Source organism: Scylla paramamosain, chromosome 2 (genome assembly GCF_035594125.1).
Source record: "Scylla paramamosain isolate STU-SP2022 chromosome 2, ASM3559412v1, whole genome shotgun sequence".
NCBI classification, from domain to species: Eukaryota; Metazoa; Arthropoda; class Malacostraca; order Decapoda; family Portunidae; genus Scylla; species Scylla paramamosain.
The window spans coordinates 3,122,138-3,142,500 of NC_087152.1; the positions used below are offsets into that span (position 1 = coordinate 3,122,138).

The 20,363-nt window shown below is 41.0% G+C and overlaps 2 protein-coding genes across 2 annotated transcripts in view; one reads left to right on the top strand and one right to left on the bottom strand.

The window, feature by feature from the left end:
- Nucleotides 1-20,363, top strand: part of LOC135108518 (uncharacterized) — a 46,359-nt gene that overhangs the window by 13,997 nt on the left and 11,999 nt on the right. The window contains exon 2 of the mRNA XM_064019621.1: nt 4,590-4,670. The gene's annotated coding sequence lies outside the window, so the exon portion shown is untranslated. The remainder of the gene's footprint in view (nt 1-4,589; nt 4,671-20,363) is intronic.
- LOC135108472 (uncharacterized) overlaps nt 1,716-20,363 on the bottom strand; it is a 20,857-nt gene continuing 2,209 nt past the window's right edge. Inside the window, exons 2-32 of the mRNA XM_064019517.1 lie at nt 20,009-20,363; nt 19,189-19,219; nt 18,426-18,575; nt 18,016-18,129; nt 17,651-17,761; nt 17,283-17,399; nt 16,977-17,084; nt 16,242-16,373; nt 15,170-15,280; nt 14,848-14,958; nt 14,337-14,450; nt 13,734-13,847; nt 13,514-13,624; nt 13,055-13,165; nt 12,844-12,960; nt 11,594-11,716; nt 10,590-10,694; nt 9,944-10,075; nt 9,728-9,853; nt 9,357-9,446; nt 8,967-9,047; nt 8,356-8,545; nt 7,415-7,532; nt 6,511-6,669; nt 6,133-6,210; nt 5,343-5,472; nt 4,630-4,702; nt 4,226-4,327; nt 3,772-3,850; nt 3,112-3,538; nt 1,716-2,868 (exon numbers count right to left, since the gene is read on the bottom strand). The exon at nt 20,009-20,363 is cut by the window's right edge and continues 757 nt beyond it. Coding sequence (XP_063875587.1) covers nt 2,762-2,868; nt 3,112-3,538; nt 3,772-3,850; nt 4,226-4,327; nt 4,630-4,702; nt 5,343-5,472; nt 6,133-6,210; nt 6,511-6,669; nt 7,415-7,532; nt 8,356-8,545; nt 8,967-9,047; nt 9,357-9,446; nt 9,728-9,853; nt 9,944-10,075; nt 10,590-10,694; nt 11,594-11,716; nt 12,844-12,960; nt 13,055-13,165; nt 13,514-13,624; nt 13,734-13,847; nt 14,337-14,450; nt 14,848-14,958; nt 15,170-15,280; nt 16,242-16,373; nt 16,977-17,084; nt 17,283-17,399; nt 17,651-17,761; nt 18,016-18,129; nt 18,426-18,575; nt 19,189-19,219; nt 20,009-20,363 — 4,027 coding nt within the window. The 3' untranslated portion in view covers nt 1,716-2,761. The remainder of the gene's footprint in view (nt 2,869-3,111; nt 3,539-3,771; nt 3,851-4,225; nt 4,328-4,629; nt 4,703-5,342; nt 5,473-6,132; nt 6,211-6,510; nt 6,670-7,414; nt 7,533-8,355; nt 8,546-8,966; nt 9,048-9,356; nt 9,447-9,727; nt 9,854-9,943; nt 10,076-10,589; nt 10,695-11,593; nt 11,717-12,843; nt 12,961-13,054; nt 13,166-13,513; nt 13,625-13,733; nt 13,848-14,336; nt 14,451-14,847; nt 14,959-15,169; nt 15,281-16,241; nt 16,374-16,976; nt 17,085-17,282; nt 17,400-17,650; nt 17,762-18,015; nt 18,130-18,425; nt 18,576-19,188; nt 19,220-20,008) is intronic.

A 20,363-nucleotide genomic window follows, 5' to 3' on the forward strand; every position in this document is an offset into this window, starting at 1 on the left:
GCATCATTGTCTCTCATTAGCTATGCATCAGTGTCTCTCTATAGCTATGCACCAGTGTCTATAGCTATGCATCAGTGTCTCTCATTAGCTATGCATCAGTGTCTCTCATTAGCTATGCATCAGTGTCTCTCATTAGCTATGCATCAGTGTCTCGTTAGCTATGCATCAGTGTCTCTCGTTAGCTATGCATCATTGTCTCTCATTAGCTATGCATCAGTGTCTCTCTATAGCTATGCACCAGTGTCTATAGCTATGCATCAGTGTCTCTCATTAGCTATGCATCAGCGTCTCTCATTAGCTATGCATCAGTGTCTCTCATTAGCTATGCATCAGTGTCTCTCAATAGCTATGCATCAGTGTCTCTCATTAGCTATGCATCAGTGTCTCTCATTAGCAATGCATCAGCAAGAGAGAGAAATAAATTTGTAGAGTTGAAAGATTTTTCTCTAATAATCATAATCATCAATGATAAAAAGGCAAGTTATTTATTTATTTATGTACTAAAATCTACGCCCTATCAGTATCAAGCTTAGAGATTAAGTAACTAGATTAGTGAAGAATATGGGGCATTTAACCCTTTCACTGAGATACGAAAAAATTACCGCCACCAGGAGTAATTCACGAAATCTATATAAGCATCTATAATTTCTACCCAGGAGGTTGTAGAACATGTAAAGATGTCTCAAAGTGATTAGTAATCCAGGAGAGATGTATGTACCAAAAAGCAGTCAAAGGGTTAACTGAAAGAGGGACATTAGTATAAGGAATACCCATTATATGCAGGAAAAAACAACATGGATGATAGAGCAAAGCTAAATCAGACATTATAGAAATAACGTCAAGTGTACAAACAGAACTAGCAAAGGATTTAAACTTTGTGGCAAGAAGCAGACCTTTGAGAGACACAGACCTGCGGCTACACATGGCGTAAATTTTCGTTTTACAGATACCTTTTTTCTCTTGCATCATATAGTTAATGGAAAATTACTGTTCTGTTACATTTTGTTGCATTCTATTATATCTCATGTCTTATAAATATCTTCAACTTTTCTTTTTGTCGTTTTTTTATTTATTTATTTATTTATTTTATTTTATTTTTATTTATTTATTTATTTTATTTCATTTAATTTATTTATTCATATATTTATTTATTTATTTATATTTTTTTTGTTCTACAATAACTAATCTCCGCGCTAAGTGTCATACCCTTTGGTTCCCTAATAATTTCTGCACACCAAGCAATACTGCTGAAATGTATTTGCGTTGGCTTTGCTTCATCACCCACGTTTTTTTTTTTCTTTATCTATTCCCAACGCTAGTCTCCCTTTTTTTTAATATATAGCCTATTTAATCATGGAATTATGGAAACATCCCACATCAAATGGCTACAATTTATCAATGGACTGTGAGTATTTTACTTTGTGCTTGGAACTACTACAGAAACTTTTTTTTTTCTATGCATTTTATTTGGCGATATGCTGATAATAAAAAGAACAAGTGAGAGTAAAACCTTTCAGCTTGACATGTGTTCCTTCTGGCTCATGACCACCTGCCATTCCCGTCAACGCCGAGACACCTGGGAAGCCCCGACCAGCTGTCTTCGCATTGTTTCCTATTTACACATTCCACTGCCCAGATTAGTCACTCAGGTAGTGTTCATCTAAAGTTCATACATTTCATACATTTATTGGGCACCAACAAATTATCATTATTCGAAATATTGCATCATCTCATTAAAACAGATAATCGAGAGAAGAAAATCATTATTCATGTTGTACAAATTTTCTTATATAGATTAAAGTGTATGAAGACTACACTTTGTGATAAGAAGCGTAAAAGAAGAAAAAAAAAGTTGGGAAGCGGAAGCGGGCACGCACATGTTATAGGGAAGCGAGGCAGCTATGGGCGAAGACCGAATACTATGGACGGAGGAGCATAGCGATTACTGACTGCTGATAGAGCACCCTGGTGGAGGAGAAGAAAGTAAATAGTTGTAGAGTCATACCACATGAATGTAGTTCAAGTAAGTATCTACTTTTGATGAATTTAACACTTCTTCAACTTTCGTGATAACGATAAAATACATATATCCAGTTTGACACTGTTCCAAGATGTACAAAAATTAATGCAGAAAAGGATTTTGTAGTGAAAATATTCTTTACGAAATTTATCTTATTACCAACCGATGCCAGCAAGGATTATATTAGCTTCTTGAATAAGCAGCTCTAGTCAGTCAGCAGACCAGTCAAATCAATGAAAACAGCAGATGAAAACAGATCCAGGCCTATAGGTGAACCTGAGCCAACTCACCGCGCTCCCTCCGTTGGGGAGGCGGATGCCGCCCCTGAAGCGGAATACGGCAGCAACCTTCAAAATAAGTCAGGCGTTTATGTACAAAAGTAACCCTCTGTAGTCACCCACGAGTGGTGACGAGACCAGGAAAACACGTCACTGTGCTAGAATTAACTTTTTTGTCTCATATAAGAGGGGCACTGGCCAAGGACAACAAAAAGAAAAAAAAAAAGAAAAACGGGAGGGGGCCACTGAGGTGTCAGTCCCTAAAGGATTATACGTGAGACAGACAAACACACAGATAGACAGATCTAAGATTCAACGTATCATGCGGACAAAGCTGGCAAGAGGCGGCGTGCAGGTGCGCCTGTAGCGCCGCCACCTCCGCTGTCTTTCACAAAATTCAGTAAGTCATATTTAAGATTTTTTTTTTATCTTCCCCCATTACGCTGACTGCATGCCGAGGAAGTCATGTGTGGTGGCTCAGGAAGAGAGCGCTGAAGGCACTTCTTGGTGTGAGAATGAAGGATCCTTCCTTATCTCGCCGCCAGAGGGGACTTTCCGGTTCAGTATCTTCTGACAAAGCGAAATAATATACTGTACTGGCATGCTGCATACTAGATCCAGAAAATTAAGTTCAAAATATATTATCAGAAGTGTTCATGGACAATAATAGCACATGTACGTGTAGCTGAACAAGACATGTTTTTGCGTGTTACGCTTGACAATGCTCATTTATCTTTTCACTTCATTCCTAACTGATTTATCTCTCTCTATATTTGTGTGCTTAGTTTATAGGTTATTCACTAGTTTACTTACTGATATATTCCAGTTCTTTCTTTACCGCCTTCAGGTTTCTATCTATGACGTCGGTATGAGCAGGGGTCCTAGAAATAACTGCATCTTTTGATGCCTGGTCGTTGTTCGAGGACGTAACTGCTGACCGCAAGAGTCTGTTAGAAGAAACAGAACGAGACGGACTCATATATGGGGAAATACGTTTGATGTTTGGAAAAGTAATCAAATCCTTTTTCGCCGACGATGAAAGAGAGTAAGTAGGTGACACCCTCCTGCTGTCGACGGTGCCCTTTCTTTCATTGGCGGGTGGATGCCGCATGCGTGGTGGTCTGCGCAGGGCGAGGAGGAATATGTCAAAAAACAGCTCCAATACCTCCATGATGCTAACCATGGACACACCCACGAACAGCCCCAGCGAACCTCCAAGGTTGCTGAGAAGCGTGTCCCACTGTGGAGGAAAGAAAAACTGTTGCAGTAATGAATAATGGAGCAATACGAGTAATGGAGTCTGTGATGAACACTCGACGTGGAGGTAGCCATGAGAGGACTGAGAATATGAGTGTGGCATGGGGTAGGATGTTCGAGACAATGGGAGGGAGGCAAGTGGGCTTAGCGCTGATGAAACAAGTAATGTGCTCGAGCTTAGTGTACGCTCCGTGCTCTCACTATGCACACACGAACCGTATAGGTGGGACTCTCCTCAATCAGCTGGTAGGAAGCGGAGTCCAAGTACACGTGAAGCGCCGCCATCTCTGCTGTCCTGTTGCAAAAGACAATGCTAATAAAAAGGTATGGCGTCTGTCGTGGAGGACGGTGTGTTTGTTGTGATAATAACGCTGATGCTCGTTCCTTTAGCAATAAGCCAAAAGGTTGCCTCTTTAGATGGTATTAGCTGACTGGATTGTTAGCCTCAGTGCATCAGCAATGTTATAGTTTATAGTGCGTACATTGATACTGTTGTTGTTTGCAGATGCGGGCAACACACTTTGCGTATCCAGAACATACGCTTTGGCTTTTATAATCAGTGAACTAGAGTGATGCTGAGCGCGAGGATATGTTCAGTGTCTTAACTGTGTGAATAAACATGGCCAGACATATTTCTAGAGAGAGAGAGAGAGAGAGAGAGAGTGCTCACCTTGAACACAAATTAGTGTCGGGTTTCCTAAATTGGTGTAGGAAATCATAATATTGGTTGTTGATGTGACTAGAGGTGACCTGCGTGTGGTACTCCGTCTCTCTGCCCCGCGGGACACAAAGGACAACATGACGAGAGGATGGAAGTGGGCATGGAATCAGACTCAAACATTTCGGCATCTTATCTCAACTATTACAAATATAATCTAGTAAATATTCTGTCTGTTTTCAAGGGTATTTGTATGATGTTGGTGATAGTTTAGCAAGTATTCTGCACTATCAATGGAAAAGACATCCATGAGGACCTGTCTAACCGCCTCTGTAGCTTGTGAGCAAATCAAAATTTTTCTTTTCTTTGTTTTCAGCATTGGCGTCAGTGTTGTGGACAACGTTCAATCAACTGACCTGCAAGCCACTGGACAGTCACACTGGAGAAGCCCGCTCAGGTAGTCTGCTTGCACCAATTCCATGCAGAGTTCTGAAGAAGGAGTGGGGTGAAGTAATACACATTTTTAAATATCGTCTCTGGCTGGAACAGTTTTCATGAAGTTGGGTGCCCTGTGCCACCTCCGCCAGTACTTTTCTTCCGCCAATACTTTTCTTATTTCTAGCTGCTAATTTTATGTAGGGCTCCTATCCTTGGATGTATGGAGTGCTGCTCCCGTACACGCAAAGGTTCAGGTCACTCAGCCTTAGAATGAGTACCGGACAGCTGTGAGTAAGAATTTGAAGGCGGCGGAGAAAGGAACTGGTCACCTTATACGCATAATAGAGGCCTAGGATAGGTTGCGCAACTGCCCTACGCCAACGCTCCTGGTTTACTGCACACCATTACCAGACTCGTGTTTGCCCTAAGGCCACAGAGATTAGCTGGGTTTTCAAGATTGTTTCTCCTGTTAAAACTATACAAATCTTATTAATCTGTCATTAGAACAAACATCCTTAAGAAAAAACATGTCACTTCAGCGAGAGCCTTTTGAAAGTGCTCGAGGTGCGGGCAGAAGTGTTTAAAGAATATTGTACGAGTATCTTACCAGCTGTTCACTCCCCGCCAACAATCTCTCATGGTGCACTCATCCCGACATCAGTATATGTGAAAAGTGTGCGCGATGACTTACTTTGTGTAGCGTTCTGGCGGGAGCAGAGGCCCAACGGCGGCGGCGGCAGCTCGTCATGCACCGGGCTGGCTCCCTCCCCGCACCCACAGCGATCTCTCTTCTCGCGCTCCACACACACTTGCCTGCACACCTGTCACGCCCACTACGGCATCAGTAATATCTTACGTATACAGATAAGGTCAATGGTAAACAGCTTCTTGTTACTACTTTTCCAGCCATCCTCATTCTCATAGTTTGTGTTGTTATGCCACCACAGGCATTTTTAGCTACGGTGATGCATTACTTTAGGAAATACAGAAGTTAGCAGATTTCGAAAAAGAATGAAAAGACTAAATATTTATTTATTTTTTTACAGAATGAAACGTTTTGATGAGAAGTTTGTATAAAGGTGACTAGGTATATATTTTCATAAGCTAAGTTACTACATGGGGACAATTTACGTAACATTATAACGAAAAGTGTAGATTTATAGCAATCCATTAATAAGATATAGCAAGAATGTGCGTTGAATACACTCTAAAGCTGCAAACTGTCTCTTACATGCCGGAAAGAAAAGAGTAGAGGCTAAACTCTTTAACTGCTCTGACTTTTCTTCCAGCTAATTTTTAGATAATGATTTCAAGACACCGCTAACAACAAAGTGAGTGACGATGCACTTCAAACCTTTTACCTCCTGTAACTTTATTCTTGCCAATTTAAATCGTATTAAGCTACTTGAGTGAAATAACAAGTGATGTAGAGTCACTGACAGTCGAAGGGTTAAGGGAAACAGCATGAAAGGTGCAAGTACCGTGGTGGAGTATTGAGGCACGGAGGGAGGGTCCTCACCACACAACCAGTGAGGTTTTCCAAGACGTCGGTTTATGGTCTGGGTGGAAAAGAATGGCAACGTTTATGTACATTCGCATATAAATTGAGGTGTGTGTGTGTGTGTGTGTGTGTGTGTGTGTGTGTGAATATGTCAGACTTACATTTATCTTATTCCATTCATTCACGAATCTTATATTTTTCTAAGCTACGAAATCACGCGTTACTTTTATTTCATTATTATTATTATTATTATTATTATTATTATAATTGTTATTATTATCCTTATCGTTATTTTTTACAGTGCATATGTATGTGTAGTATGCTCTTTACAGAAAATGATACAGAACCGTACACTCACCCGGCTGACAGAAACGGAGGAGGCACCGGGCCCCACATTGAATCCCTGCTCATCTGGCACCGGCAAGTGGTAGGGATTGTGAACCACCACCCGCAGCCCCACCTCAGGTGACAGCAGTGACAGGCCGGGGTGGACAGTGAGCGCTAAGCGAAGTCCATTCTGAAACAAAACGAGCTCTTGAAGGCAGTGTGAAAGGAAACTGTTGATTCAGTAAGTTATGATGCATTTGACCTGTGTAGCACTACTGATCTGGGTATGGGGTGCATGGGAGCATGCGAGGCAGGACGAGGAAGAGGTGTAGGGACTGTAAAAAAGAGGCAACTTCAAAGAGATGTCAGAGTGGGGAAGTGAAGGAGAAACTTTTGTGAAGAGGACAAGAGAGGATCAGTGACGCCATTACTATGATGATGAGGAGAAACTGAAGATAGAGAGAAAAAGGAAAAGCAAAGAAAGAAAGAGAAAGAGAAGGAGAAAGAGAAGACGAAGAAGAAGGAGAAGGGGAACGAGGAGAAAAAAGAAGAAAGAAGAAAAAAAGAAAGAAGAAAGAAAAGAAAAAGAAAAAAATGAGAAAGAAGAAGGAGAAGAAGAAGAAGAAGAAGAAGAAGAACCAGAACAATTTAGTAACAGGGACATCTTCATATCACTCTTTTGAAATAGATCGACCTGCGAAGAAAAAAAGCAGAGTTCCACGTATACGTAGAACTCTGCTCTGTTTACTAGTGAAAGATTTGGGGATGACAATATTGGTTACGCTTATATTAGTAAGGTAGACAAAATAACGGGGAGAGCGAATAGAAAGTCTGCACTTGGCAAGTTCAGAAGTTTGCTAAGTTATTAAGGTCGTGAAGTCAATAAATTAGAGAAGAGAGCCACACCAGCACCACTAGAGGCACAGCAGCACTACCTTGGGCCCCACGTGAGCGGTGGTGGCCGGCGGGCGGAGGAGGGTGAGGTTGTCGCTGTGTCTTGCGTTGAAGGTGTAGCACATGCCGTGCGTGTCACTGGGCCACGTGAAGAACCATCTGCAAACAAAACTTTGTCAGATATCAATAATTCTAAAAAAGCACTTAACAATACAGGGTGACTGATTCTCTCAAGAAATGTGAAATGGGGAAGGACTCGGGGTTAATCTCAATGACGGAGACGTGAGTCGTCAGGAAAATGTGTGTGTGTGTGTGTGTGTGTGTGTGTGTATGTGTGAAAAAAGAAAGAAAGAAAAAAAAACACCCGTATACTTTACTGGACGTCCCGTCCAGTAAAGTCGAAGAAGCAGTACAAGCATCTCTGGTGGCCAACAGCTTCATCTTCGTTTTTTTCCAGGGCGAGGTTCGTGATTCATCACGAACCAGTAATGGTGTGAGGTGGCAACACCATCGATAGCTTGGAACATCGAGGTGATATGCTTGGAACATCGAGGTGCAGCAACTGTATAGTGGTCGGGTACGAAAACAAATGCAATACTACACTATCCAAAGAGTGGACCAAGAATGTTGTCCTTTGGGCCAGAACAACACCAAGTGATGCATCCCTTTATGGAAGAACATATGTCATATATGTCATGAACAAAACGGCCAATAAATCCCAATTTTTCATGTCCTCCTTTGTGCACGTACATACGTGCAGTACATATGTCAGAAAACGTGAGTTTTATTCTGCATCGAAGTGGCCAACGTTGATTATGATGTAATATGATATAATATAATGAGGAGATGGATTTATCTAATCAGTTATGAAGCGACTTGGAAATAGAAAAAAAAATATCACAAAGAACAGGCAACCACATACAAATCTGGAATACACCAACTAAATCAGCAAGCAGGGACAATGAACATAGTGCCAACCAACCGATAGTCGCAGGGATTGTTGTCGAGTGAACAAGAGTAAACGAGGCTCTCAGGGGGAAGGGAGTAGAGACGTTGGTCGGCGGCAGGGGTAGAGAACACTTCTTGAAGGTCTGCAAAGTCAGCCCTCTGGCGAAGCAGCATCAGCTTCAGTGTGGTCTGCTCCAGCCGACCCGCCCGCCAGTCGTCCGCCCCTGCACAAGACAGAAGACAATAGAGGTGTGAGAAACGAAACGAAAATCCAGAACTAATCAGGAAGGGAAGGATCAGTTAAGGTTCAGAATATAAACCACAGCAATAACAACAGCACCAATACCAATGACAACACTAAAAGTATTATCATTGTTACTACTAGTACTACTGCTGCTACTACTACCAACGCAAAAAATCTAAACTAATAGAATAAAAATATATGATTTAATTAAACAACCAAAATCAAGATAACAAACAAGTAATTAAAACTCATTCAACAATAATGATCACTGCAACCGTGCATCCACGTATTAGACACCAATGGACAGTGGTCAGCCATAACAACACCAGCAAGTTCGGGTCCCGCCGCCAAGTCGCCAAGGGACACATGGCGTCTCTTATGCATGGACTTCCCACACTCACATCTGGAGGGCCAGCAGAGATCAGTAGTGCCCCCACACTTGGAGCACTGCAAACCAGGTCTAGGCGTGCTCTCCTGATAACCTGCCACAGTACAGCATTTATTAAAGGCATATCTGTGTGATGCTAGTTGCTACTGATTGTGTCAGTGGCCCATGCTTTAAAACACTTGAGTCTCCCATTAGGATTATTTCGAAAGAACACAGAGATGATAGGTAGTGTTCTCTGGGGCTCTGTTTTTTATTAGATTATAAAAGAGAAAATACTTTTTGTTAAGCCATCACTATGATTATGAAAATAATCTTGAAATTCCCTATAAAATCCACTTGAAGACTGTTACAAGTAGTCAAGACAAGACATCGAAACGTTTGAGAATGCGGTTCCAGAGCTCACTTCTGAGGTGGTCGTCGTAACACCCGTAGTGGTCGCAGAAGATCCCCATCTGGCAGATAACACTCCAGTCGACAGTCTCCATATAGTCATCTGTACGGGAAGCTACTTTAAAATATGTTTAATCATGCGTATCTCTGCGCATTGAGTATCCAATATTGTTCGGAGGGAGTTTGTTTCATTCTTCACTAACTTTTATATTAACTATGCTGAGAAGTTATTTATAAAAAAAAATGAAGTGTTCGAAATATGAGAAGGATGACTTTAGTTTTCTTTTTTAATAGTTTAATGATACCAACTTTCATCTTGGTAAATACTTGCTCGTTAGATTTATTTACATTATACACACACACACACACACACACACACTATACCGCAAATATCTTGCTGAGGATGAGCAGGGCTGACAACAGATCTCTCTCGAAGACGAACCACTTCCCGGTATTGTTGGCTGCACTGACTACGCAGGTTGTGCACCACGGGCAGCGATGTCACATCATCTGCTCCCAACAGTATAATTAGTATACAGAGAGAGAGAGAGAGAGAGAGAGAGAGAGAGAGAGAGAGAGAGAGAGAAAGCTGATACGAACCACAGTATTGGCGTCGTAAGTCATCAGGGCAAGGCGAGGACGACCACGGCTCAGTGCACAGAAAACGAGGGTTGATGCAGTTCCCCGTCCCGCACCACACCAGCCCTGCGGGACACTCCTCGGCCGCGGATGCTGATGGCAAAGAAACAAGAGTTTAAGCAGACGGTGATGATTTAGAAATTTACGAAGCATAAAAAATAATTTTGAAGGGACCGTAGTTATAGAATTATTTTGGTAAAGAATTGGAGGCTTAATTTTCAGTGATTTTCTTCTTCTTCTTCTTCTTCTTATTATTATTATTATTATTATTATTATTATTATTATTATTATTATTACTATTATTTTCTATAACTATTAGCACAACTACTATTAACCGTTTCTCTGCTTTTTCGAGTAACAGTTGTGATACCTATTATCATGGTATTATAGTAATACAAAATTTGATTAATCTCACTGAGAAAATTACTGTCAACTGCAGATTGTATTATTCATCCAATATGATTATTTCCTATGATATAAACGTGTCGTTGTCAACATTTGTGACTTATTCTAAAGCTGAAAGTTGTCGACAAATACCAGTGTTTAAATAACTGCTGCTAGAATAAGTGTACCAGAGAAACGTAGGTAATTACTTTTTAATACTTACTGCAGTTCTGTTCCTCCGATGGTGCGATACAGTCTGCTCCACACAGGTGGTGGGCGGCAATGCATGTGTCGTCTGCACAGTAGTGTGCGCCACCGGCACACGTGTCTGAGGGAAAAACAGAATATTGCAGGACTTGTAATCTTTCCAAGTTATTTTAAAATTCCATTGCGGTGGATTTTAATGAAACTTTGGAGAAAATTGACCCTTCAGTCCGGATACGTATGAATGTGTGTACTCCAGCCTGGTATAAGCCTGAGTGATGACTGAGGATTGTCACTTTTCTATGCTGTCGAAATACTTCTCTAGTTTTCTTTCTTTCTTTCTTTCTTTTTTTTTTCATGCATTTCGTATACCAGGTTAGAGTTTCCCCAAAAGTATATTCAAAGTTTATTTCCACGTCCCTTAGATTTCCCAGTTGTGTAAGTCTACGGAGATTTTTTTTTTTTCTGTTTTTACGTCCGTGTTCCCCTGATGATGAGTGGACGCCATACCTAATTAGGATTCGAACCCGTGTGCCTGAGGACACATCGGCTCCTGTGCACGCGGTAGCACAGTACAGAACCACGGCTGCTTCCATCAGCATAAAGAAAAAAAATAAAAAGTGTCCCTGCAGTTGCCACTTAGTAATCAGTCAGTTAGCCAGTCGATTTACTCATATATTGATGGTGCTTCGCCAGAGGGCTGACTTTGTAGAGCTTCAAGATGTGTTCTCTTTATCTAATCATCTATCTATCATTTATCTATTTATCTATCTATCGATCTATCTATTCATCTATATATCTATCTATCTGTGTCTGTCTATTTATCTGTGTGTCTATCTGTCTGTCTGTCCACCTGTCTGTCTCAATGTTTCTGTATCTGTCTGTTGCCTCACTACATCTTTATTTATTTATTTTATTGTATTTATTTATTAATTAATTTATTTATTTTTATGAAAATCAGACCTCCATTCTTCTCATTACATCCCACATGCTGCGAAGAATTAAACATTTCATCACACATACCACAGTTCACTTCGTCCTCGCCACTGGAGCAGTCTCTCTCCCCGTCACACCTGTACCTTGCCGCCACACACGTGCCGTCATCACACTTGAAGTCGAGTCCCGGACAGTTCTCCACGTACTCCTCTGCAAGTACAGTATCCGTTGAAAAGAAAGAGCGGTACATTAATCTGGAGAGTAAACCAGTATTATGGACTAAGTTATAGGAAGTCACAAACATTGTCTTGCAAGCGGAGTGCACCACGAATACATTAGATAAAAACATTCAAATTACATTACAGTTTTCATACTCTAACTGGACAACATACAAAAGTGCAAAGAACAAATGCTTTACTGTAGTCAGCAATCCTTAGACTCGTAAAATAGTCATTGTGTACATGTTTCAAATGATTTATATTCAGCTGCAAGTCTGTATATATATATATATATATATATATATATATATATATATATATATATATATATATATATATATATATATATATATATATATATATATATATATATATATATATATTAGTTCGAGATTTACTAAAAGAGTAACAGTTTCAAGACTATATAAAGGTGGATTTTCGAACATCGGTGATTGGTGATTCGAATCAACATATTATACAGTAGAGAACACCTTGCTCTTCTTTTGTATTCATGAACCGATTGGCATGCAAACGAGGAATCTTCAGTCATTGCAGCTTGGTGTAAGGATTGAAGTGCCACTTTTGGAGGTCTGTCTGCCTCTGCAGTGCTCAATAACCGTAGGCCTCTCGAAACAAACTCGACCTCATCTTCACAAGAAAGGGAAACCTGTGATGTCGCACGTCCCTGTCCCCTCATTTACTGCGGGTTAAGTCCTCTTCAGTATATTCATTCAATTCCTCTCGTTGCTACAAAAGTGTTCCCGCTGCGAGGAGTCCATAGATAAAACTCCTTTGTTCATTGTTCACTGCACTTTACTCCTGATTATCCTTGTACGATGAGGCTTCCACACTGCTGACTTAGGCCGTCATCACTCAATGCTGTAGTTTGACAATCCACAGAGTATTGGGATGCTCACAGATACTGCCTCTAAGAAGCGTTTGTAAAGCAGTAATAGACATGATGTGGAAGTAACGACACTTTGGCTAATAGTCGTCTCCATTTAAAATAAATCTGGAATCAGGCACTCCGCTGTGTTACAGATAAAGACTGACTTTCGTACAAAATGTCTCCTAACAAACACGTTCATATGACGACGCCTGTGATGCTTCGAGACTCACCGCACAGCAACTCATCTGCTCCACTTCCGCAATCGGCTCGTCCGTCGCACATTTGCTCCAGCGGAACGCAATAACTGGACAGCAGGCCTTCACAAAGCACTCCCAGCTTACAGCCAGCTACAAAACGCATAACAGGGTAATTAATAAAAGACACAGTGACGTGAAATTACTTCAAATTATTTTTCATCATTCTCATTCCTCGAGTACTTACTGCAGTTCCTCTCGTCTTCAATACCGTCACAGTCAGCGAAACCATCACAACGACGGGTTGAGTCAATACATCGCCCCTCTCTGCACCGCATCACACCCTCAGGACATTGTTCTGTGGGTGTTGTCACAGCCTTAATGCAAACCGCCAAGATTTCTTACAGTGTACTCTTGCCACAGACTGTGTTTTGGCAAATGTAGTTTTTAGTTTGTTCATTTACTTCACCTTTTCAGAAGATACTTTATATTTAATCTGGTAAATAACAATGAACTATTATTACTCATAATCAATACTATTCCATCCTTAATATCATAAGACTGCAAACCATAAACAGACGAATAATTACCAAAGCAGCATCAAATCAAGGATTTAACACAAAATTCTTAATAACTTTAAAAAAGTAAACAAAATAGAAACCCTTGGACTCAAAACTCGCCATCCAATGACTTTCACTGAACGCACCGCAATGCTTTTCGTCTTCTGCGTCATTACAGTCGTCGATGCCGTCACAGCGAAACGTTTGGTGCACGCAAGTGTAATCGTTGCACACGAAATAGTCCTCTCCACACAATCCTGAAGTTTTGGGATGCTTTAGTGTGCATCTGACTAAAAGAGTGACAGCAGTTAATTAAACGTTGAAAGGACATTATGTGAAGCTGGCGCGCAGCACACCGCTACTCACCACACTCGTGCTCGTCTGTGCCGTTTAAGCAGTCTACCTTCCCGTCACACAGTTGGAAGGAGTAGATGCACGAGTCGCCGCCAGGGCAGAGCACTCGGCCCTCCGCGCAGGACTCTGAAATGGATCAAAACACACATACTCAAATAAGAAGCTTGTAATAATTCCTTAACAGCAAAGATGATGTTTCACCACTGTTAACAATTCGCTGAGTATTATTCATATTTCAAGTTACCGCAACCTCAAAGATGCACAAGTAAGCCAAGACCCTAATAATTATAAGTGATAACTCATATTCGGATTATATATTTCGAACTTAACTTGGCTTCAGTTACATCGTCTGTAACAGACAGTTCAACTATTTCATTTGTTCATTTGTTAAACGCGAACAGCAGGCAGCTCTTCAATACAAGCAGTCACTGCTTGCTAACGTCGACACACCGTTAAAAGATGGTGATGGAAATAAGCATTAACTGGCAGATTTTTTTTACTCAAATTGCCAAATTTAACAATGGTAAGTGTGTGTGTGTGTGTGTGTGTGTGTGTGTGTGTGTGTGTGTGTGTTCATCCTAATTTTTGTGTCTTTGTCCAGTCTACTGAACTCACCACAGCCTTGTTCGTCCTTCCCGTTGCCACAGTCTCGATGAGCGTCACAAAGATGGATGTTGTGGAGGCAGTGGCCCTCACCACACACGACAGAGTAGTTTACGGGGCAGTCTCCTGTGGGACACGGGAAAGAGACAGATAAATGTAACAAACCCTAAATGAACCTAAATTAACTTTTTTTTTTCAATTCCTTATTTCATTCTCAAGAAGACAATCCATAACATGAATGCTGACGATAACATTAACATTGTTCATCGCCGTTATTTTTGCTTTTACATAGTAGTAATAGTAGTAGTAGTAGTAGTAGTAGTAGTAGTATGTTCTTGTTGTTATAACGCTAAAATCTTTTCTTTTCTTTTGTTTATTTTTCTCTGCCGAAATTACTACCACTACTACTACTACTACTACTACTACTACTACTACTGATAATAATAATAATAATAATAATAATAATAATAATAATAATAATAATAATAATAATAATGCTGCAACACACAAGTGCATGACGTACCACAGATCTCGTCCGAACCGTCTCGGCAGTCTTGCAGGCCATCACACAACTTGCTGGCGGGGAGACACACGCCCTCAGCTGCACAGTGATGACTCCCTCCAAGGCATCTCTCTGGTGAAATAATCCATGGCTCAGTGTGTGTGTGTGTGTGTTTACAGACGTCTTCATAGGTGCACTCTGACATGATGCAGGATTCGACGAGGAACCTACGCAAAGTTAAGACAACATTCTTACTCATCACTCCAATGGGACACTTAATAGTTAAATGGATGCCAAAGGTAGAATGATAATCTATCTGTATAAGAATATATGGATGTCTTACCGCACTCCCTCTCGTCCTCGCCATCTGGACAGTGGTGAGTGCCGTCACATCGCTGGTGGAGAGGCACGCAGGTGTCGTCCTTGCAGTGAAATAGTCCCTCGCCACACTCACCTAAGTTGAATTGTAAAAGTAAAACACTACTAATTACAAAATCTTTAGCACTGTAAGGCATTAAATAATTAGACGTAAGTTAATTATTTAACTTACATAAAGAGCGTGATAGTATTAGTCACTATAGGAAATCTAAAAGAATTAAGCAACGAGAAGCCGAGGACGTTGAAAATAGAAAGGTAATCATAATAATAACAAACATAATGATTAGATACAATATCATTATCAGCCTTTACGAGTTCACTGTTGGACGGACGTCTCCCGCAACCTCCTCGTGTTGTGTCTCAACTGCCTGTCCACTCACATCCCGGACCATCCTAACAAAACTGTCTTTCTATCAAGCTCTGTCTCCCCTGATTTCTTTCTCCAAATCTGTCTTGCTATTTCGGAAATGAAAAAGAAAAAGAAAAAGATGAAGCACAGCAAAATGGTGACCATGATTTTACATGACAATCAATAACTAACCACAACCCGAGGAGTCACAAGGGCGTTAGTGTGGTGCTGCTTGGGAATGGTTCGCCCTTGGGATAACCCTGGTCTTCACCTAACTCAGGGATGCCGATGCTTAGTACTCAGTTGTGATTTCATAGTTTTGATGATGTATGTGTAGTGATGAAAAGATATGTGTTGCCATATGGAATAGGATTGCATATTATTTGCCTTCAAGATGAACTGATTTGAAGTACTGCTAAGACTGATGGACTGTTTAATTGATGTGTTCGTTGGTTAATTTTTGGTGCCGCAACAAAGTGGTATTACGGAATCGTGTTGCTGAGAACATGACAGAAGGAAACTGACAATGAGGACATGGGGGAAAGTCAGTTAAAAGTTTGCACTACCTTATTCTACTTTACACGTATACGAGCATATCTTGATGAGAGCATTACGCAAAGGTGACATCAGATGTTTTTTTCTTCTTATTGCACTCATCGCAGTAAGTTACTGTTCTCATCCCACCTACCGCAGTCTTGCTCATCGTAGCCAAAAGTGCAATCCTTTCTCCCATCACAGAAGAAGGCCGGATGCAGACAGTAGTAAGAGAACCACGAGTAGCAGGTAAGGTGGTCTGCTGGACACTCCCCACTTCCGTCCGCTGTGGAAATGGTTCGTATTCTGAAACACTTCTGCGTCGCACTTCCATTACTTTCAAAAGCCTCTAGTTAAAGTTACACAGGTTTTTATTTATTTATTTTTTTATTTTTATTTTTTTATTTTTTATTTATTTATTTTTTTTTTAGTGACAGATTAACAACATTTCTACATTATTGACGGGAGAATCCTTCGGAATCCGGCTAATCGTCTCTGTGGCCTTTGAAAATAGTCGTGGTGAGAGAGCAGAGTGTTTCTGAATACAGACTAGTGTGCCATGATGAGTGGAATTATATACATGTCCAGAAAACTTATAAGAAAATAGATTTAACACAAGTGATGCTAATCCACCCAGTTCACTATACTTGTTGCCCTGAAGGGAGTGATGGCAGGCAACGTAAATCTTAGGAATGCACAGTAAGCACATACCATAGTAACAACAGACACAAAGGCATCCTTGGAAAAATATGAGCTTGCGGAACGGATGAGCAGGCAATCTTATAGTTTTTTCATCATTGTTGCCGTAGTCTTTGTCAACCAAGGCAGTAGTTATCCTGTGGCGTTTCCTCTCATCTATCCAGTACTGGGGTGTTAGCAGCATACTTACTGCAGTTAGCTTCATCCTCGCCGTCAGGGCAGTGGTACTCCCCGTCACATCGTAGGTGTAGAGGGAGACAAGTGCCGCTGCACTGGAACAGGCCCTCTCTGCATTCACCTGAGATCACCGTAGATGTAAAAGCCTGACTGTTCTGGCTCGAGATTTAGTAAGAGGACAGAAGGGATAGAAAAGAAAGATGGAAAAAAAAAAAAGATAGGAAAAGCATCTCCATTACTAAATTTCCAAGTGTAGTTCTATAACTGACAACATTCAAAACCTTTAGGATGAGCATTATGGTTTGCCAGGCACACCCACCACATTGCTGCTCGTCGGTGCCATCAACACAATCCTGCCGCCCGTCACAGAGGAAGGCACTCGCCACACACAGCTGGCCGCACGAAAACTCTTCTGGTGCGCAACTTGTATTGTTCTCTGTAGGCAGTTGAGAGGAGGACTGCTACTGTGTGAAATAGGGATTAGGTGTATGTGTGTGTGTAGAGAGAGAGTGTGTGTGTGTGTTTGTGCAGTAATGGCGAACACTAATTTTTAATGTCGTCATCTACACTGTGTACTAAGCTATACTATACTGTACTCTACTTTTCTGATACGCTAATATGGAAAGGTAATCGACACATCTCATTATACCAACACATTTTGCCCAGTCCCCATCACCATCGACTCACCGCAGTTCATTTCATCACTCTGATCGAAGCAGTCCGTAACTTGATCGCAGCGAAAGTAGTCTCGGATGCATTGGCCGCTGTTACACCGCCACCCCCCTTTCTGGCACGTCCCTGGAATGTGCACAGGGGAGGAGGGGAGGATGGTTATTGGGTGAAATGGTGGTCAGGTGTGTGTGTGTGTGTGTGTGTGTGTGTGTGGAGAGAGAGAGAGAGAGAGAGAGAGAGAGAGAGAGAGAGAGAGAGAGAGAGAGAGAGACGGGAAAAAAGATACTGACGAACAGACAAATATCCTCCTCCCATCAAGGAATCACTGCGGGTCTGACTGGCATGTATGTGTACTATACGAGTAATACGTCAGTCTTTACCACAGTGGTGCTCGTCGTCATCTAGAGGGCACTGCCACACGCCGTCACACAGCATGCTGGGGGAGAGGCAGATCAGCTCCTTGCCTTTACATTTGTATTCCCCTGCGCCGCACGCTGCAGAGAAAACAAGTATAGTAGTGGTAATGCACACACACACACTAATCAGTAGTCTAATGGCCCTAATTCAGAAACGTCTTGCTTTCTCACCACAACTATTTTCAAAGGCCACAAAATTTATGAGCCGGGTTTTCAAGAGTGTTTGTTCATTACAGTAACCTATCACTAAAGCCGTAAAAACATCCTTAAAAATCCTTGTAAATTCAATTGGAGCATTTTGAAACAGTGGAGGTGCGGCGCAGAAGTGTTTCGGAATATGGTTCAATGAACGACTCTCATCCATTGCCACTCACTGCAATAATCCTCGTCAGAGTTATCAGGACAGTCCATCCAGATGTCGCAGGCGCGGTGCTCCCTGAAGCAGGTGTTGTCTCGGCAGGAGAGGTACCCCGTCCCGCACTGGCCCGCGTCACCTTTCTCCACCTCGGAACTGTTATTCAAACCTGTTATCCGGCCATGAAGGGAAAGAAATATGATGATACAGCGAATACTCATAAGTAAATTTTTGCAATGAGGGAAAAGAGATGTGACTGTTTAACTGTTACGTGTAATCAGCATGAAAGGAAAAGAAAGGTGATTAAATAAGTTTCTGTAATGAGAGAGGAGCACAGTATCTTCTAATGAGTGATGAATTATGGGCATGAGAGTAACGATACAAGTACAGTAAATTGTAATGATTGAGATATAATGGTCATGTAGATAACGATTTATGTTTGATCAAACAAGTACGCTGAATTGTAATGTGTGATAAATTCTACTTATGAGGATAATAGCAATAAAAAATACAGTGAATTCTTAAGAATTCTTATGATCTATAAATTCATCTCACAGACCCGTATTCCTAACCGTTTCAGCGCTATCTCGACAGCTTATAGTGGAAGCTATTAAGGTTTTCAAGACTTTATACGATTCTACCAAGATTTCTGATCATTTAATATAGAAAACATCCATTTGAGCCTGTGTAATCGTCTATATGGGCTTTAAGAAATAGACCTTAAACGAACCCGAGTGTTTATGATTACGGACCAGCTTTCACTTCAGCTAGATGAGGCTCACCTTCTGTTTCGTTGAGACTCCCCGTCATTGCCTCCATGGTGAAGGGAGCACAGTGCAACAGGAGCAGGTGGAAAGCAACACCGTGACGAACAGATGAATGGAAAGAAATCATATTCATTGTTATGTTAGGATATGTTACGTTCAGTTAGTATACAAAATGAAATAATTACGCGATCAGAAACAGACGGATGAAGACAACTAATATTTACGGTTAGGAGATTGAATGTAAGCGTGTGGAAAAATTTAAGTTACTGTACAGTGTTAAGTTACGAATGAAACACTGCTGTCTTGAGCACTGGTGTAAATGTGAAGGAAATTTATGTGGTGGTGCGTGATCAGAGAGAGTAATAGTAACAATGTAAGTAACAACTGGGATGCAAGTATGAACAACTTTAAAACTAAAACCACTGAGAAAGGTGAAATAATTCAGCATTTAGACATAATTGCAATAGTTAAATGCAAAAGTAAATTAACAAATGATAATGGTGAGATAACAAAGATGTCTTGCAATGAAAAAATATACCCATTTATATGATAATACTGAAAATGTTATGTAAAGCGTTGCTGTTAAATCATAGTGGTAATATTTCACTACGAATATACTTACCAAAAGAATGACATGTAGTGAAATTTACTACGAATAAGTAATTATGATATCCATGCGTTCTACATCTTTTTCATTGACTGATTGATTACTGACGCTGCGACAACAGGGTCATATGGCGGCGCTTTTTAAGATCATTCACACATATAAAATACCAATAAAACATAGATAAATTTCATAAACCTAAAACAAAAGGGAGGTAATATAAAACTGTACCTGTGGACTGATGAGTGAGGCACGGGATGGCATGGGAGTCCCGACGTCAGCAGCTTTTTTCATCGCCAGTAACCTCGGATCATGTCTCCTTCCCGCATGTCCACTCTCTTTAAACTGTACTTTAGCTTTCATGAAATTCTGCCTTTTTATTTCATTTTCGAATCTCCGTATATTTTCCTTCCTGGCTGAGCTTCCTTCCCGTTGCCCGCGACCAACAACCAGGGAGTCTTCTCTTGAAATTTCTCGATGCTGGTTCAGGCGCAGCATCCTCTCCTCAGCTCCATTACCTTCTTTTTCATTTGTTTCTTGTCCCAGGTTAGTAATTTCTTCCGCATATTGATCGTTGCCCTTCCAA